The sequence below is a fragment of the Lichenostomus cassidix genome, chromosome 18 (assembly GCF_008360975.1).
Source record: "Lichenostomus cassidix isolate B80296 chromosome 18, HeHo_3.0, whole genome shotgun sequence".
In the NCBI taxonomy this organism is placed as follows: Eukaryota; Metazoa; Chordata; class Aves; order Passeriformes; family Meliphagidae; genus Lichenostomus; species Lichenostomus cassidix.
This window is the reverse complement of record NC_139498.1, coordinates 3521518-3537011: the sequence shown is the minus strand read 5'-3', so window position 1 is coordinate 3537011 and position 15494 is coordinate 3521518. Positions and strand designations below refer to the sequence as shown.

At 57.0% G+C, this 15494-nt stretch overlaps 3 protein-coding genes across 3 annotated transcripts; all 3 read left to right on the top strand.

Moving 5' to 3' along the window:
• The first annotated feature begins 1031 nt into the window (after positions 1-1031).
• On the top strand, positions 1032-9370 carry P4HB (prolyl 4-hydroxylase subunit beta). Its single transcript, XM_085077545.1, has 11 exons — positions 1032-1239; positions 1512-1718; positions 2493-2626; positions 2828-2965; positions 5205-5309; positions 5588-5713; positions 5949-6149; positions 6802-6922; positions 7125-7306; positions 7744-7830; positions 8358-9370. The coding sequence occupies exons 1-11, from the start codon at positions 1080-1082 to the stop codon at positions 8442-8444; spliced, it is 1548 nt and encodes a 515-aa protein (XP_084933671.1). The 5' UTR covers positions 1032-1079; the 3' UTR covers positions 8445-9370.
• A 1701-nt stretch (positions 9371-11071) lies between these two features.
• PPP1R27 (protein phosphatase 1 regulatory subunit 27) lies at positions 11072-13083 on the top strand. Its single transcript, XM_085077546.1, has 3 exons — positions 11072-11533; positions 12512-12662; positions 12783-13083. Exons 1-3 carry the CDS (start codon positions 11317-11319, stop codon positions 12904-12906), a joined length of 492 nt encoding a protein of 163 aa, XP_084933672.1. The 5' UTR covers positions 11072-11316; the 3' UTR covers positions 12907-13083.
• A 380-nt stretch (positions 13084-13463) lies between these two features.
• MCRIP1 (MAPK regulated corepressor interacting protein 1) lies at positions 13464-15494 on the top strand. Its single transcript, XM_085077544.1, has 5 exons — positions 13464-13523; positions 13606-13676; positions 13753-13871; positions 13956-14054; positions 14163-15494. Exons 2-5 carry the CDS (start codon positions 13669-13671, stop codon positions 14225-14227), a joined length of 291 nt encoding a protein of 96 aa, XP_084933670.1. The 5' UTR covers positions 13464-13523; positions 13606-13668; the 3' UTR covers positions 14228-15494.

Genomic DNA, 15494 nt, shown 5'->3' with positions numbered 1-15494 from the left:
GGGCGCGGCCGGGAGCCTGGAGTCTGCCCCGCTCCAGCGTGTCACTTGCTAGGGCAGGAGCTGCCCCGAGCTGTGACGCCGCTATCCTGGCACGGGCACCGCCCAGGGGCTCTTCCCTGCCCGGCGCACACCAACACCCGTCGGGACCCTCAGGAGTGCTGGGGCAGCGCAGGCAGATCCGAGCGACATTTCTCCTGCCGCTGTCACGAGACTCCTGTGTCGCGGGTCTGTGCACAGACTCCGCGCAGAACTGGGTTCTCAGAGCTGGAGCCTCAGCGCGCCCTTCTCGGCCCCGGGGAGCCAGCGCTCTGGTGCCTTCTCCGTGAGGGCGAGTGTGCCAATGGCCCCCGCCACCCCCGCGGGGACGCCAGCGCCGCCTGAGCTCTCCCGGCCCATCTCCGGGACCAGTGAGGCTGCAGCAAAGCGAAACCGGGCCGTCCCGACCTGCAGCCGGAGCCCAGCGCCAGGGGACCGCCAGCCAGGGCCGGGGAGCGCAGCGCTGCTGCCGTGACCCCGAGCAGCTGCCGGAGCGGCGCCGAGCGCCGGGCGGCACCCGAGGTCGTACACGGGGAGCGGGACGAACACGGGCGGCCGGGACCGAACGGCGGGCGGGCAGGAACCGGGCAGGGCCTCGCGCGCCGGGCCGGTCACGTGCCCGCGACCCCGCCCCCGGCGGGTCACATGGAGCGCACGGCCCAGTCAGCATCCACCACGCGCTCGTGGCCGTGCGCACGCGCGGTGCCGCCCGGTGGCGCTTCCCGAGTGCCACGTTCGAGGGCAGGGACCACGCGAGACGGCGGCGCCGACCAATCGCGGGCGGCAGCGCGGGGAGAGGAGCCAATGGCGATCCGCGGGCGGAGAGCGGGGCCGACGGCCAACCCGAGGCGGCGGGTGAGGGGTGTGCCCGGACCGCCAGCCAACGGGAGGCGCGCAGAGGCCCGGGCAGCGGCCCCAGCCAATGGCAGACGGGCGGCGCGACCAATAGCAGCGGGCGGCGGCGGGCAGGGGCGGGTCTATAAAAGGAGGCGGTGCTGCGGCCGCGCGCCCGTCCTGGCTCGTCCCGAAGGCCGCCATCAGCCATGGCGGGGTTGCGCGCGCTGCTCCCGCTGCTCTGCCTGGCCCTGCTGCTGCCCGCCCGTGCCGCCGCCGAGCAGGAGGAGGAGGATGGCGTCCTGGTGCTGCGCGGCAGCTCCTTCGAGCAGGCGCTGGCCGAGCACCGATACCTGCTCGTCGAGTTCTGTGAGCGCGGCGGGGCCGGGCTGGGGGGAACGGGCGGGGGGCGACCGCGGGGACCGAGGGCGCGGCTGGGGGACGGAAGGGTCGGGGCGGGGAGAGGCGCTGAGGGGCGGGCTCCCTCGGGCGGGTGTGGGGCCGGGCTGGGGCGCGGGGTCCGCGCGGCCCCCTCGCCCTCCCCGCCTCCGCTCCGGGCGCTCCATGAGCCCAAGCGGACCTCGCTCCGCCCGGGAGTGGAGTCGGGGGGGCCCGGCCGGCGCTGACGCCCCGTCCCGCAGACGCCCCGTGGTGCGGGCACTGCAAGGCGCTGGCGCCCGAGTATGCGAAGGCGGCGGCGAAGCTGAAGGCGGAGGGCTCGGAAATCCGGCTGGCCAAGGTGGACGCCACGGAGGAGTCGGAGCTGGCGCAACAGTTCGGCGTACGCGGGTATCCCACTATCAAGTTCTTCAAGAACGGCGACAAGGCCGCGCCCAAGGAGTACACGGGTGAGCGGGGGCAGGACGCGGCCGGGGGGCAGGACGCAGGTGAGCCGGGCCTGGATGCACCGCCTGGGTGCAGAGGGCAGCGACGTGGCGCCCAGTCCCGGCACATGGCCCCGTGCTCGAGCTGTGCTGCTGTGGCTGGACAAGGTCCACTGTGACAGCGACCTGGAAATGGTGCTGGGCTGATGGAGAACAGACCAGCCTTTAATGGCCTCCCTCTGGGGAGATCCCTAATGTGAGCTAGAGTGGGTAAAATTGCTTTTGTGTAGGAAAGCAGAATCGCTTGAGCTTGGTTTGTTGCGTGGCTTGACTTGACTCAGGCGGTGCAGTGTAGAAACATGCCTGGGCCGTTGGGTGAGGGGGCAAACACAGGGTGTGAGAGAGCTGCAAGGAAGGCCACGAAATAATTCAGCTGAGCCAGCAGTGCTGGATAACAGAGGGTAACATCCAGAATAAAGATCTAGGACGGAAAAGGTGATGTAATAACATAAGTCATAGTGAAGTATTGGAGAAGTGCTGCATTGCTGGTCAAAGTTTAAGGACAGGGGCAGGAGGTGAGAGACTAATGGATTCCTGGGAGCCCCTTGTACCCTGACTTATCAATTAGGGATTAGCTTAATTACACGATGAGTGAAAGGGAAAGAGTTGCGTAAACAATATCTTGAGTCCTGCTGATCTCTTGACCAGCTGCTGAAAGGTCTCTGAAATCTTGAGGGTTTTGTGGTCCTGAACTTAGTTGCAGTGGGGAAAGTGACTCCTTAATATCTTCCGGTGTAGCTGGCAGGGAAGCAGACGACATTGTCAGCTGGCTGAAGAAGCGCACGGGCCCAGCTGCTGCCACCCTGACTGATGTGGCTGCTGCGGAGACACTGGTGGACTCCAGTGAAGTGGTGGTGATTGGTTTCTTCAAGGTAGGGTTTGTGTTTCCATTGGAGATGCTCTTGTGATTGTCCAGGGCCTTCCCTGCTTCCTCCTGGCTGGGGAAGGCTCTGTGCCTTGTGCAAGACTTGCTGTCTTGCCTTACTTGATCTTCCAGTTCTGTGGACTGAGCTCTGGGATGTGAATGCTTCAGGTGATGTGGCTCTTCTCAGACACCTTTCTTTACTCTCCAGGATTTGGCATCAGAGGCTGCAAAGGAGTTCCTGTCAGCAGCAGAAGCTGTGGATGATATTCCTTTTGGGATTTCCTCCAGTGCTGATGTCTTCACCAAGTACCAGATTAGTAAGGACAGTGTCATCCTCTTCAAGAAGGTACTGACTCATGCCAAACCTGAGCACCACACTGGGATCTGCTGTCTCCTCCCTTTTCTTTAACTAGTTAAACTCTAACAAGGTCAGTCCTAGACAAAACAGCAAAGGCCTTATGCTGTCAGTGTGTCTCTTCTTAGGCCTCAGAGCCTGGAGAGGAAGAGTAGAGCCTGTGGCCCCTTTGTGGGGTGGGAGAGCCTCAGTGTGCAGCTGTGTCAGTCTCCCAGCCCTGTGCTGTTCCCCCAGAGCTGCTGGGCTTTGGGCATAGGTTATTCCTTCACTCACTTTCCTGTCTTGGACAGGCCCAAGAGAACAGCAGATGAGCTCTCTGGCTGCTGTGGTGCTGTTTGGTTGTGGCTTAGCAGAGTTGCTTTTCTTTGCTCACTGTTGGCCTCTGTGGCTGTCACTCCCTCCTATGTCCAAGAGCTGCTCTGTCTCACTGCTGTGGGTTGTGCAGTGCAGGGATTCCAAAGAAGCTCCTAAGAGGATTTGCAGTTCCAGCTGACTGGGCTGAGGCAGTGGATTATGTGCAGAGGGATGCTAACTCCCTACAGAATCACAAATAAATGTACTGATGAAGGCATGAAAATCCCTGTCACTGGGATGAGATTCCAGGTTTGGGCAGACAAGGAGAGATTCTTTAGGCTTGGTGGCTCCTCACCCACAGGTGCTGTGAGGCAGGACAAAGTGGGATCAGAATTACTAAATGTGTAATCTTATCAATCATGACTATGCCCAGCCTGACCTAAAACAGTCACAAGAATTTCATTCTTTCTTTCAGCACCTGAAGTAATTGTTTTATTCTACTATACTTCTGATGCTGCAGTTATTTTTATGTTGATAGAAGCTTGTAGACTTAAATTCTGAGTCAGAGGCCCCTCAGGTCAGTGTGGCTGAGGGTGTGTCTGGCTAATGAGCTCAAAATGCATTAGCAATATGGGGGGAAGGGAGGAGTGTTTGGTTTTTGTCTCATTTGGTAGCTGTGCCCTATTGTGTGAGTAGCTTTGTATGTCAGCTTTATGTGCCCCACTCTGGGTAATGCTGGGCCAGGCAGAGTCCTGGGCCGGGCAGCCTTTTGTGTGTGTTGGGAGCAGGAGTGACCATGTTGTGCCCGGTGGTTTCTGCACCAGGCTGGGATGGGGCAGGAGTGCTTGGCTCTGTGGAACAAGCAGCCTAGATTTGTCCAGCCATTGGGGGTTCCTCCCTGTTCCTGTGCAATGGCATGGCAGTGCTGTGGGAGCTCTTGGACGTGTCTACTCTAAGCCAAGAAGAAAAGGAGCACCCACAGTAACCAAACACCAGGGCAGGGGAACTTGAGGGGCCTGTTTTGGTTTTGGGCTTTGGCTCAGCTCTGTGCAGTTAGATGGGTCTAAACTGAGAGGATTTGGCTGATTGTTCTTCTTTTACTCTGGGTGAGTTGTGCAGAATCGCACAGGCCCTTCACACAGCTGTCCTGATGGTGCTGAGGTGATCTGTAAGGCTCCTTAAAGTGTTTGTGAAGTTATTTTCCGATGCTAAGTGTTTTCCTTAGCTTTTTTCCACTGAGACTGGTGTGCTTCCCCTAACAGAAGGTTATCTGAGTCCACTCCTCTCCTTCTGCCAGCAACTCCAGTATGGCTCTGCCAGGGCACTACTCTGCCCTTCTGCACATCCTCCCTCTAACCTTGAAGGCCCTCTACAGCTGTTCCTGTTACAGGCTGCCAGAAGGTTCTGGGAATCCTGGTCAGGGATGACAGAGGTGATGGCCCCATAAAACACAACCTGGCATCTCTGGTGTTATGTGCTGTCTCTAACAACAGAGACAAGAATGAGCCCCCCAGAGCTGAGGAAGTTTGCTGTAGGCTTTGCTGTCAGACTTTCCCAGCACTGTTTGGCTGCAGTGTATGCTCTGACCACTGATTCTTGCAGAGGAGAAGCTGCTGTGGGGCTGGAGGCAGCTGCTCAGGGTCCTTCTTCGTGACCTGTGCCACGAATTGTTCACAGTGGTGCGGAGCAAGGCTGAGACAAAACCTGACTCTTATTGCTGCTTACCTTCTCCTGCTGGGGGGCAATTTAAAGCTTCACATGCCAGGACAATTAAAACCCTGATCTAGATTTTATGTGGACATGTGGTAGCCTTGTTGAGATGGAAGTCTCTGAATGACTGCAGCTGAGATCCCTTGGGGTAGTGACTGGTGTGAAGGCACTGAGAGATTTGTGTGGGACATGTAAGTGTTCTAATGAAGAATGTCTGTTCTTGCAGTTCGATGAAGGCCAAAACAACTTTGAAGGGGATCTCACAAAAGATAATCTGCTGAACTTCATCAAGTCTAATTCATTGCCTCTGGTCATAGAGTTCACGGAGCAGGTGGGTCTTCAGATATTTGACAAGGCCCTTCCCATGGCTGCTGCAAGAATATAGCAAAGCTCCAGTTGTAGATTCCATGGTCATGTTTTATTGTGGAGCTAACTCTGGGGTATGGAGGAGTAGGAAGGACGCAAGATAAAGGAGGTGTGAGCTTGCTGTGCAGAGCAGTTCTGCAGTATTGGAGGCTGCTGTGGGCTGGTCAGCATAGCAGAGTTAAACTGATCCGGATACTGATTTGCCTCTTTTCCAAAAATAAACTTTTTTTTTTTACTCCTCAGACTGCTCCTAAAATATTTGGAGGAGAGATCAAGACTCATATTCTGCTCTTCCTACCAAAAAGTGTGTCTGACTATCAAGGGAAGCTGGACAACTTCAAGAGTGCAGCTGGAGACTTCAAAGGGAAGGTGAGATGGATTTCTTGGATCATGAGCTAAGAGACCACCTCCTGCAGAGAAGAGTAGCACTGTCTTTATCCATGTATCAGCTGTGGAGGAGAACTTAAAGCCAGCTCTCTCTTCTGGGACAGGGGGGAGGAAGAGAGCCCAATTCAGCCACAGTTGATGTAAGCATATGTGTGAAGTGTCAGTAGCTACAAGGTACTCATGATCACCTCCCACCTCTCACTTTTTTCCTCCCAAGATCCTGTTCATCTTCATAGACAGTGACCACAGTGACAACCAGAGGATTTTGGAGTTTTTTGGCCTAAAGAAGGAAGAGTGCCCAGCTGTACGTCTGATCACCCTGGAGGAAGAAATGACCAAATACAAACCTGAATCTGATGAACTTACAGCAGATAAGATCAAAGAGTTCTGTAACAAGTTCCTGGCAGGCAAGATCAAGGTACGTGGATAAACAGTACCAGTAGTGAACAAGGTAGCTGAGAGGGAACAGAAATGCTCTCTTTGAGGGGCTGGAGAGCCAGCTGGAGAAGCTCCTTCATCTCCTGCATGGAACATCTCATGGGTTTTGTGATTAGGAATGAAAGGGAAAGCTGCTGGGGCCTGGAGGCTATAGGAGAGTGAGCCAAGTAGAGGGATTTGGGCACGGCCAAGCTGTTGTGCTCTACCTGTGGGGACTGTGCTCCAGTTGCTCTTTCTGCCAACAGCCTGTGAAGGGTGTGAATTGAGTAGCACAGGGTAAAGAGCTGTCCCCTTCTGTATGCTGGAGGAGCCATGTGTGGCTTACCCAGCAGTCGGGGTGTAGCAAAGCCCAGTCCTCTGGGAATGGGGCTGTCAGCAGTGCTGTTTCCTTCCTGCAGAGTTTTGTTGCCATTCTCTCTGCACAACAGTGCCTCCTATTCCTGCTGGGTCAGGGTGGGAAGGAGACTCTGTGGGAGAAGAGGAAATGACCAATTCCTCTGGTTGCTCATAGCCTGTGACTGAGGCACCAGAGTGGGGTGGTTAAACCTAGATCTTCCAGGATATGTGATTACATGTTCAGTCCAGGCAGCTGTGTAGCAAATAGTATGTCTGAATTTCACCTTTTATTCCAGCCCCATCTGATGAGTCAGGATCTTCCTGAAGACTGGGACAAACACCCTGTCAAAGTTCTGGTTGGGAAGAACTTTGAAGAAGTTGCTTTTGATGAGAATAAGAATGTCTTTGTGGAGTTCTGTGAGTATCTTCCTGCAGCTGAGTCCAAGTAATGGGTGTGAAAGGACTGCCAAAACACTGTGACCAGGATTAGGGAAGAAGTCTATTGTGGAATCTGGGTCCCAAAGGCAGTGCCTTGGTTGCAAAGATGTATGAGAGCTGTCTGGTTGGGGAGGAGTGGTATTTTATGTTGTTGGTGCAGCTCTGTCTCTGTAATTTACAGATGCTCCATGGTGTGGTCACTGCAAGCAGCTGGCTCCAATCTGGGACAAGCTGGGAGAAACCTACAGGGACCATGAGAACATTGTCATTGCCAAGATGGACTCAACGGCCAATGAAGTGGAGGCAGTGAAAATCCACAGCTTCCCCACACTCAAGTTCTTCCCTGCAGGCTCTGGCAGAAATGTAAGCGGGCAGCCGGGCTCGCACAATCACACAGCTGGGGAGCATGGGAATGCTCAGCTGCCTGCTCAAGTTTTGGACAAGGCCTTTGGGAGGGATCTGCATTCTGTTGGGATGGAACACAACAAGTCTACAGGACACTCAAGACCCTTTGTGGGGATCTGGGCTGTAGGAAAGAATTTGGGGGGAAGTGGGAAGTGGGAATGGGGAAAAGAGGGAGCATAGAGGACAGTGTGCTCATCTGCAGGCTATTCTTTCCTCGCAGTGATCTCTGAAGTCTAGTGGCTGAGCTGTTTTCCTTCGTCTCATATGGGTGAAGGTGAATTTTTAAATTCCCTTTTGCTTGGCATGTTCACTGTTGCTCAGAAAGAGAATTCTCCTCTCCAGGGGTGTGGGTCAGTAGTGCCCATAACCAGCATCCTTATCTTTTCCCTCTGCAGGTAATTGACTATAATGGGGAGAGGACACTAGAAGGCTTCAAAAAATTCCTGGAGAGTGGTGGTCAGGATGGGGCAGCAGCTGATGATGTGAGTAATGTGAATGGAGTACTCTGGGCCTTTGGGGACAGTGAGCATGGGTCAGATCTGGTTCTGTGTCTGAATCTTCAGTCCTAAATAAGATCCTGTGTTGTTACGTATCAGGAGAGGATATTGGTGGTGAACAAAGTGCCTGCATTTCAGTGTGATCTGTTCAGGTGCAGCCTGACTGGCTGTGGGCCTGCAATGGGCTCCTTCTCTGGAGAGTACCTGGTGGGCGTGAAGCAGCAGTGCTGTGGTTGTGCACTGCTAGGGCACTGGGGGTTTTTTCCCTAGGGAACTTCTACTCAGCACCTGGGAACTGGGCTGTGTGATCAGTGCCACATACCTGTATCTAGTTGGAAGCTCTCACCTGCTGGGGGGCAAATGTCCTGAATCTGAAGCTCTTGATAGAAGTATCTGGATGTTTTGTTAGCACGGCAGCAGAGAGCAGTGACCAGATGAGGGCTGCTGCTCAGTGCTTGGCTGTGGATCTGCCTCATGTGCCAGAAACCAAGAGCTGTCTGTAACCTCCACAGGATTTGGAGGACCTGGAGACGGATGAAGAAACAGATCTTGAGGAAGGTGATGAAGATGAGCAGAAACTCCAAAAGGATGAATTGTAAAGAGAAGACTGATCTGCATCACCCAAAAAATCAGACACTAAATTGGCTGCTGTGTTGCAGCCCAGTGAGTCAGAAACCCATTAAGATTTAAAGCAGAAGGTGAATGACTGGAAATCCAGGGATTGGCTTCTAAAGTAACACTTTACCCTCACTTGTCTGTACACTTACCTTTTCTTTCTTTTGGCTTTTGAGAAGGGAACTGTCACTAGGGAGCCAGCCCAGCCAGCTGGGCTCATTTTTTTCTATTGTGATGTACTTTTTTGTACACAGTTTTTGTCTGGAGTATTCTGTTCTTCTGGGCAGCAGGAGGTTGTGAGGTGGTACCAGGAGTTCAGAGCCTTGCCACTAACATCTTCCAAGACAGCTTTTTTCTCTTTTTCTTTTAAAACTAAAGCCCATAATTGATTTCTGCACCTCACAGGGTCCTTAATAGCCTCAGCTGTTCTTCCCTGGGGCTGGCCTTCAATAGATGTAGGAGCAGAGAGCTGTTGACTTCCTGGGGAAAGGTATATGTGAAGGTGCTTCTCTTCATGCTAGCCAGATGTTTCCTTTCCCCTCTGCTTTAAGACACTTGGAGATGACTATTCCAAACACCTGGAGGGGTGGAATACTGTGTGCACTGGCTGTGGCAGGCTCTGAGGGTGGAGGTGGCTGTTGGCTCACCAGCTGCGTTGCCATCCTTTTGATCAAAGACAAGACTTGCAATCCCTTTCCATGAATTATTTTGAGTGGGTTGACCCGGCAGGTGGGTGGTGGGGGAGGGCCTGATAAACAGATCAAACAGGACATTTGCAATTACTGGGGTTTGGGAATGTGACTGAGGGAGTGCCTCAGGCCTGAGCTGCATCAGGCTCATTCTTAGCATTCTGCTACAATAACATTGGTACTGAATTTGATGGCCAAATAAAGTTGAGATTTTAATACTATTATGTCTCTTTGTCTTTATCAGAGTGTAGAATATTTGAACAGACACGGGAAGGGGAGATAAGAGTTGTAGGGTGATTCTCAAGGGACTCTGCTACTATGGGGCATGTCACTTTTTCCACATAATTCATAACGGAAAAGAACTTTCCAATGCTTGTGTCCTGTCCTGATTCCATGGGCTCGTGCAGGCATTCTGTTAGGTGTGAGTGGGCCGTGGTTTGGCTCTGAGAGTCAGTAGCCCCTGGGCCAGCTGGCTGGGCTGAGGGGAGACTGCTCTGGAGCAGTGAATCAGGGCACGCCAGGGCTCCTGTGGCTCTGCTAGTCATGCTCACATGACCCCTTGAGCCACACTGCTATTTCCAAACCTGCTGCTTGCTGCTGAAGGTATTTTGGTTAGAAAATATGCTATAAATGTCACAGGGGAGGGCATGGTGAGGCTAAAGGACAACTGAGGGGGCCTACTGTGCCTCTCAGTGAGCAGGGTGTGTGCTGGAGCAGTGACACAGGGGTGTTGGACAACGCTTGTCTGAGCTCTGCAGTGGTTCTCTGTTCCTGGGCTGAGACCCACTGTACTCAGCTTTGAGGAGGGGCCTCTCCTAGCCCAAGGCTCTCTGTGGCAGAGCAGGAGTTTAGCAGCCAGCTCATGTACATGCCTAATTGCTGTTCCAAGAAAGCAGGCTGGAAGTGTTCTGTCCCCAGCACTGAGCTTGGATGCCCAGTACTGTGTTCCGGCTGATGCAACCACGAGCAAACGCTCGGCAAAGAGATCGATGCATTTGCCAGCAGACAAACAACTACAGGAGCTCTCAGGTGTATGGCTGTGTTGCAGGGCCAGGCCAAGTGTCTGCAGCAAGAGGGGCAGAGTGAAATCCCTGACTCCTAAAGCAGCACAGTGATTTTTTTCTGACACATCTGCCTGGACAATTCCCATCAGCATGAGAGAGCATAAAATGCCCAAACTTTCATGGGAAAAAGCAGTAGTTGCTCAAACCCTTGATGGACCTGAATAGTTCCTCTGAGGAAGATGGTTCTGTTTTGGGCTGTGACAGTGTAGCTGGAGAGTACCGGAGGCAGGAATTGTCTGGTGGTGGTGCTGTTCTGCTGTTCCTCTAAGGCTGCTCATGGTAGCTGCTTCCCAGTCTGAAGTAGGACAAGGAACACCAGGGACCAGCAGTGCAGGCTTCTGGTTCTGCACGTGGCTCAGGATCACCCACAGCCTCTGTGCTTGCAAGGGGACACCCAACACGCAGGTTGTGCTTCTATGCTGGGCTGTGCACTGTCACAGTTGTGCTGGGCAGCACAGCTCCTCTCGTTCCTTTCAAGTTGTCCCCTGCAGTGACAGGAGGGTGACAGCTCTGGATTCATTTGTTACCAGTCTTGGCACATCCACACTGCACTAGCCACCTGGGATATAAGCAGCAGGTTCCCTGTGTTGGCGATTATGCCTGTGCCCCTTGCCCCAGAAAGGCTTGATGTTGGGAAGTTGCTTCCAGCCTTCTCTGAAGGGCTATCCATGCAAGAGTAGATTTGACCCCTTGGATGGGCACATCAACAGGTGGGTGGTAAGATGAGACAACAACTTCTGCCCAAAAGTGGGAGGCTCCAGGCCTGGGCGGCTCGATTACGAAGCATCATGGCAAATAGCATGAGCTGCATGTCCCCAAAATAGCACAGGGAAGTCTTTATAACGTGGTGCTCCCACCAGTCCTGGGCCAAGAGCCTGCAGGTGAGCTACAAGTGCCAGGTGCCACCTCTTGCATATAACTCGGGGACTACAGGAAAGCGCGGGGACTGCCACTTCCCTGTGGCGAGGGGACACAGACACGGGCCGGAGTGCGGCAGGAGCGCGGCAGTGCGGGGACCAGGACAGCTCTGCAGCGAGGAGGGCCCTGACAGGCAGAAGCGAAGAGAGCAGTGTGGGGCCAGGCTGAGTGCTCAGCACCCCCCCATGCCACTGTGCCTGAAGGCTCCCGTCAGCATGAGGGACTATTACCCCTTGTCGGTGTCTCGGTATAGACACTACACCCCGCGTCTGAGGGCCTCGCGCACTGTGCACTTCCCCAACGACGTCGTCTTTCAGGACCATATCAAGCAGGGGGACCTGGAGCAGGTGGGCAGGTTCATACGAGCCAGGAAGGTGACACTGGACACCATCTACCCTTCTGGTGAGTGCTGCTGGTCGGCAGAGCTGGGGCAGAGCAGTGGCATGGCTCGGTGGGGCTGTGAGGGACACTGTAGCTGAGGTCTGTGGACCTCCTTCAGCAGGGCTCAAGCAAGCCAGGTCCCTCCCTAGCAAGGTGCAGTGCCCAGCAGGGCCCAAGAGCTCTAGACCAGGGCCCTAACATCTCCCCTTAACAGCACAATAAGCCCATGTTGTGGGAAGGGGGAGCTTGGCCTCTGGGTCCCTATAAGGCACAGTGGAACACCTGCAGCATGGTGGAACCTCAAAGAGGAGGAGCAAGCACAGGCTGGTCTGTGAGCTCTGGGCATGACCCTGGGGCTCTGGCCTTTTACCCAGATTGGGGGATCTGCATTTGTTCCTGGCTCAGCCTGTTTCTCACAGGCACCGCTCCCTCTTGTATGTCTGATTCTGGGGACTCATGGGGAAAGCTTTGTGTTCTGTTTGCACAGCAACTGTTTATGGAATGCGTTGATCTGTACAGGCTGATGCAGAGCCCAGATTTGTCCTTTTCTTGTGCTTGGCTTCAGCTTCTGCTGTCACATGGCCATAGAGAGAGGGGCTCAAATGACCCCGGGCTTCCTTCTGTCCATACTGATTCTTCATTAATGAGGAGCTTCTGAAACTCAGGCAGAACAGGACGCCAGAGACTTTTCTCATGTCTCCGTGTGAGTCCTGGCCAGGACTCAGGGCAGCTGCTCTAAGGGGCAGCTCCTCCTCCCTCCCTCTCTCCTGCCTTGCCAGGGCAGTGGGTGCTGCACCATCCCAGAAAGTATTTATGCTGCACAAGGGCAACAGGAACCCACAGCAGCTCCTCTGGCTTCCTCAGTCTTTGTTTCTTTCCCCACAGTCCTCTCCCTGAGAAGGAGAGTTCCTGCACCCCTTTCCTGAGTTGTGCACAACTTGTGAGTTCAGCACGGAGAGCCCTTCCCCAGGCCAGGGCTAACACCTCCTGTCCCTTCAGGTATGGCAGCCCTCCATGAAGCTGTGCTGACAGGAAACTTGGACTGTGTCAAGCTCCTGGTAAAATACGGCGCTGACATCCACCAGAGAGATGAGAACGGGTGGACGCCCCTGCACATGGCCTGCAGCGACGGCTATGCTGACATAGCCAGGTAAGGGGCTGTGAAGGCCTGCCGGTGCTGCAGAGCCTGAGAACCGACAGCACCGGGCTGGAGCAGGGTCTGTGTGGCTCCTCTGAGGGGTGCCCGACGGCTCAGATCCGCATTCTGCAGGTACCTCCTGTCCCTCGGGGCTAGCCTGGAGGCCACCACAGACGACGGAGAGAAACCCTCAGACCTCATCGACCCCGAATCCGAGGACCTGGTGCAGCTCTTCGGAGCCACCGCGCTGCGCTGAGGCGAGCACGGCGAGGAGCGCCCCGAGAGCCTCGCGGCCGGGGCGGCGGGGCTGCGCCTGCCCGAGGGCCGGGGCTGCGCCCGGGCTGGGCCTGGGAGGCGGCCGGACAGCGGCGCTCGGTACCGCGAATCGGGAACCACTTTGTACTTTTCCAATAAAGCATCTCGGTTACCACCACCGCGGGGCATGGAGCGGGACCGGGTCTGGGGCGGGAGCGGGGCCGGTAGCGGAGGCGGGCCGGGGCTGGGCCGGGCGGAGCGGGGCCGGTAGCGGAGGCGGGCCGGGGCTGGGCCGGGCGGAGCGGGGCCGGTAGCGGAGGCCGGCCGGGGCTGGGCCGGGCGGAGCGGGGCCGGTAGCGGAGGCGGGCCGGGGCTGGGCCGGGCGGAGCGGGGCCGGTAGCGGAGGCGGGCCGGGGCTGGGCCGGGCGGAGCGGGGCCGGTAGCGGAGGCGGGCCGGGGCTGGGCCGGGCGGAGCCCACACGGGCAGGGCAGTGAGCGGAGCTGCGCGCAGGGCTGCGCGGGGGGGCTGTGGGTGAGCAGCGCCGGGAGAGGGCGGGGCTGCGCACGCGCGCCGCGGCGCTTCCGTCTCGTCCCGCTCGCGCAGGCGGGAGGGCCCAGGTGAGGGGCGCGCGTTGCCCGGCGACGGGCGGGGGGCGCCGCGCGGCCTATCCCGGCCTCGCGCCTCGCCTTCCTCCCGCAGCCCCGCCGAGCCCCTTCCGGCCCCGCCGAACCCCGCCGAGCGCCGCCCAGCGCCGCCGCTGCCATGGCCAGGTGAGCCCCGCCCGGCCCCGGGCCCAGCGCGGCCCCGGGCCCGGCTCAGTTCCCCCCCCGCGTGCTCCGCCTGCAGCTCCCCCGTGTCCCGAGTGGTGTACAACGGAAAGCGGAGCGGCGGCCCGCGCTCCCCCGGCGCGGGCAGCGAGATCTTCACGCCGGCCCACGAGGAGAACGTGCGCTTCATCTACGAGGGTGAGCGGGGCGGTGGCCGCGGGGCGGGGGGCTCGGGAGGCTCGGGGCTGCCGAGGCGAGCGGCCCCTGTCTCTGTCCTTGCAGCCTGGCAGTGCGTGGAGCGCGACCTGCGCAGCCAGATGGGCTCCGAACGCGGCCTGGTCGAGGAGTACGTGGAGAAGATGCCGAACCCCAGCCTGAAAGGTGCGGGGGACAGGGGCACCGCGCCGGCTGTGCTGGCCCGGGACTTGCGCGCGTCGGGCGGGGGCTGTGCTGCCTCTGTCCCCAGAGTCTCTCCTGTCTTCCCTGCAGCGTTTAAACCCGTCGACCTGGGTGATCTGAAGAGGAGGAACACACAGGATGCAAAGAAGTCCTAAGGCGGGTACTCCCTGAGGGTCGGCTGCTCTCCTAAGGTCCTCAAGCAGATTTAATTTGAGATTTGTGTTAATTTCCTCCTCTGGTCTGTGCTCCCAAAAGCCCGTGGGAGAGCCAGTCAGCTTTGGGGCTGGCTCTGAAGCTGCCTGAGGTCGAGGATGCTCAGGGGCTCACCGAGGCTGCCCAGAGCCTGTTGCAAAGGATTCCAGCCCCCCGCTCATAGCTTTCTCTGGCCTCAAACTGTCCTTCCCCACTTCACGCTGAGCAACCCGATCTCCTGTTCCCCTCCTGTCACTGCCCTCTGTGCTGGGCTGGGCAGGACTGAGGTAGACGCACTGTTGGATCTTGCAGGCAGCGCTGGGTCTTGCTTTCCCCTGTGCACTGAGGCTTCACAGCTGCTGGGGCTGGATGGGGGCGGGAGGGACAGTTGTGTCTGTTCCTGTGCCTGGAGACACAGAGGCAGCCCCTGTCCAGCCCCCCTGTGCAGCTGAGGCCTGGGCAGACCATAGCCAGGCTCCTCCCAGTTCCACTGTGGCAGCAAGTTGCTGCCTGGGCTGCTTGCTTCGAGAGCACATGGGCCACATCTGAGGCCAGATTTTCTGCGTGCTTACATCAGGCTAGGTCCCTGCGGTGCTGGAGGGAGAGCAGTTCCTCTCCATACAGATGGAGAGAGGTGGCATGTCAGCACCAGCCCCACGCTCCTGAGAGGTGCTCAGAGGGGCTTGGGCCAGCTGCAGCCCTCTGGCCTCGGTGCCCTGGCAGCCCCATGGAGGCAGTGGCTGTGGGGGCAGCTGTGGGGCTGCGCAGAGCAAGGCTCATAAGCTCCTCGTCCTGGCAACGCTGCAGTTTTGTACCAACACCATTTTCCAGATACGCACCTGTGGAAGAGACCTGGCCCTCAGCTTGCCCTCGGTGGCCATAGGTGGTGGAACTGCGCCAGGGGTGCTTCCTTAAGCCACTCACTCCTGGCAGGACTTGGATGATTCGTGCATCTTTGCCTGAGCCAGGGAGAGTGACTGTGCCAACTTTACCAACCTGAGCTGCTGGGCTGCTCCGTGGGGAGGGGTGGCAGCCCCCTGCCCGCCTGTGCTCTGAGCTGGCGGGGATGGGGCTGCCAGGCCTGCCCAGTACCAGTGGCTGTGGGAGGGCTGCAGGGACTCGGGGCTGCCAGTACCTTTCCCTTGTTGAGTCCTTGAGTTGTACTGTACCCTTTCCTTTCTGTGGTATGTCACTTGAGGAGTGTTGTAAATAAATGCTGGTGTCCTTTTG

Coding starts and splice junctions, on each gene's coding strand:
- PPP1R27 (XM_085077546.1), top strand. CDS start 11,317: ATGCCACTGTGCCTGAAGGCTCCCGTCAGCATGAGGGACTATTACCCC. Junction 11,534..12,511: donor GGACACCATCTACCCTTCTG/GTGAGTGCTGCT, acceptor CTGTCCCTTCAG/GTATGGCAGCCCTCCATGAA. Junction 12,663..12,782: donor GGCTATGCTGACATAGCCAG/GTAAGGGGCTGT, acceptor CGCATTCTGCAG/GTACCTCCTGTCCCTCGGGG.
- MCRIP1 (XM_085077544.1), top strand. Junction 13,872..13,955: donor CGTGCGCTTCATCTACGAGG/GTGAGCGGGGCG, acceptor CTGTCCTTGCAG/CCTGGCAGTGCGTGGAGCGC. Junction 14,055..14,162: donor GCCGAACCCCAGCCTGAAAG/GTGCGGGGGACA, acceptor TCTTCCCTGCAG/CGTTTAAACCCGTCGACCTG.
- P4HB (XM_085077545.1), top strand. CDS start 1,080: ATGGCGGGGTTGCGCGCGCTGCTCCCGCTGCTCTGCCTGGCCCTGCTG. Junction 1,240..1,511: donor ATACCTGCTCGTCGAGTTCT/GTGAGCGCGGCG, acceptor CCCGTCCCGCAG/ACGCCCCGTGGTGCGGGCAC. Junction 7,307..7,743: donor CTGCAGGCTCTGGCAGAAAT/GTAAGCGGGCAG, acceptor TTCCCTCTGCAG/GTAATTGACTATAATGGGGA.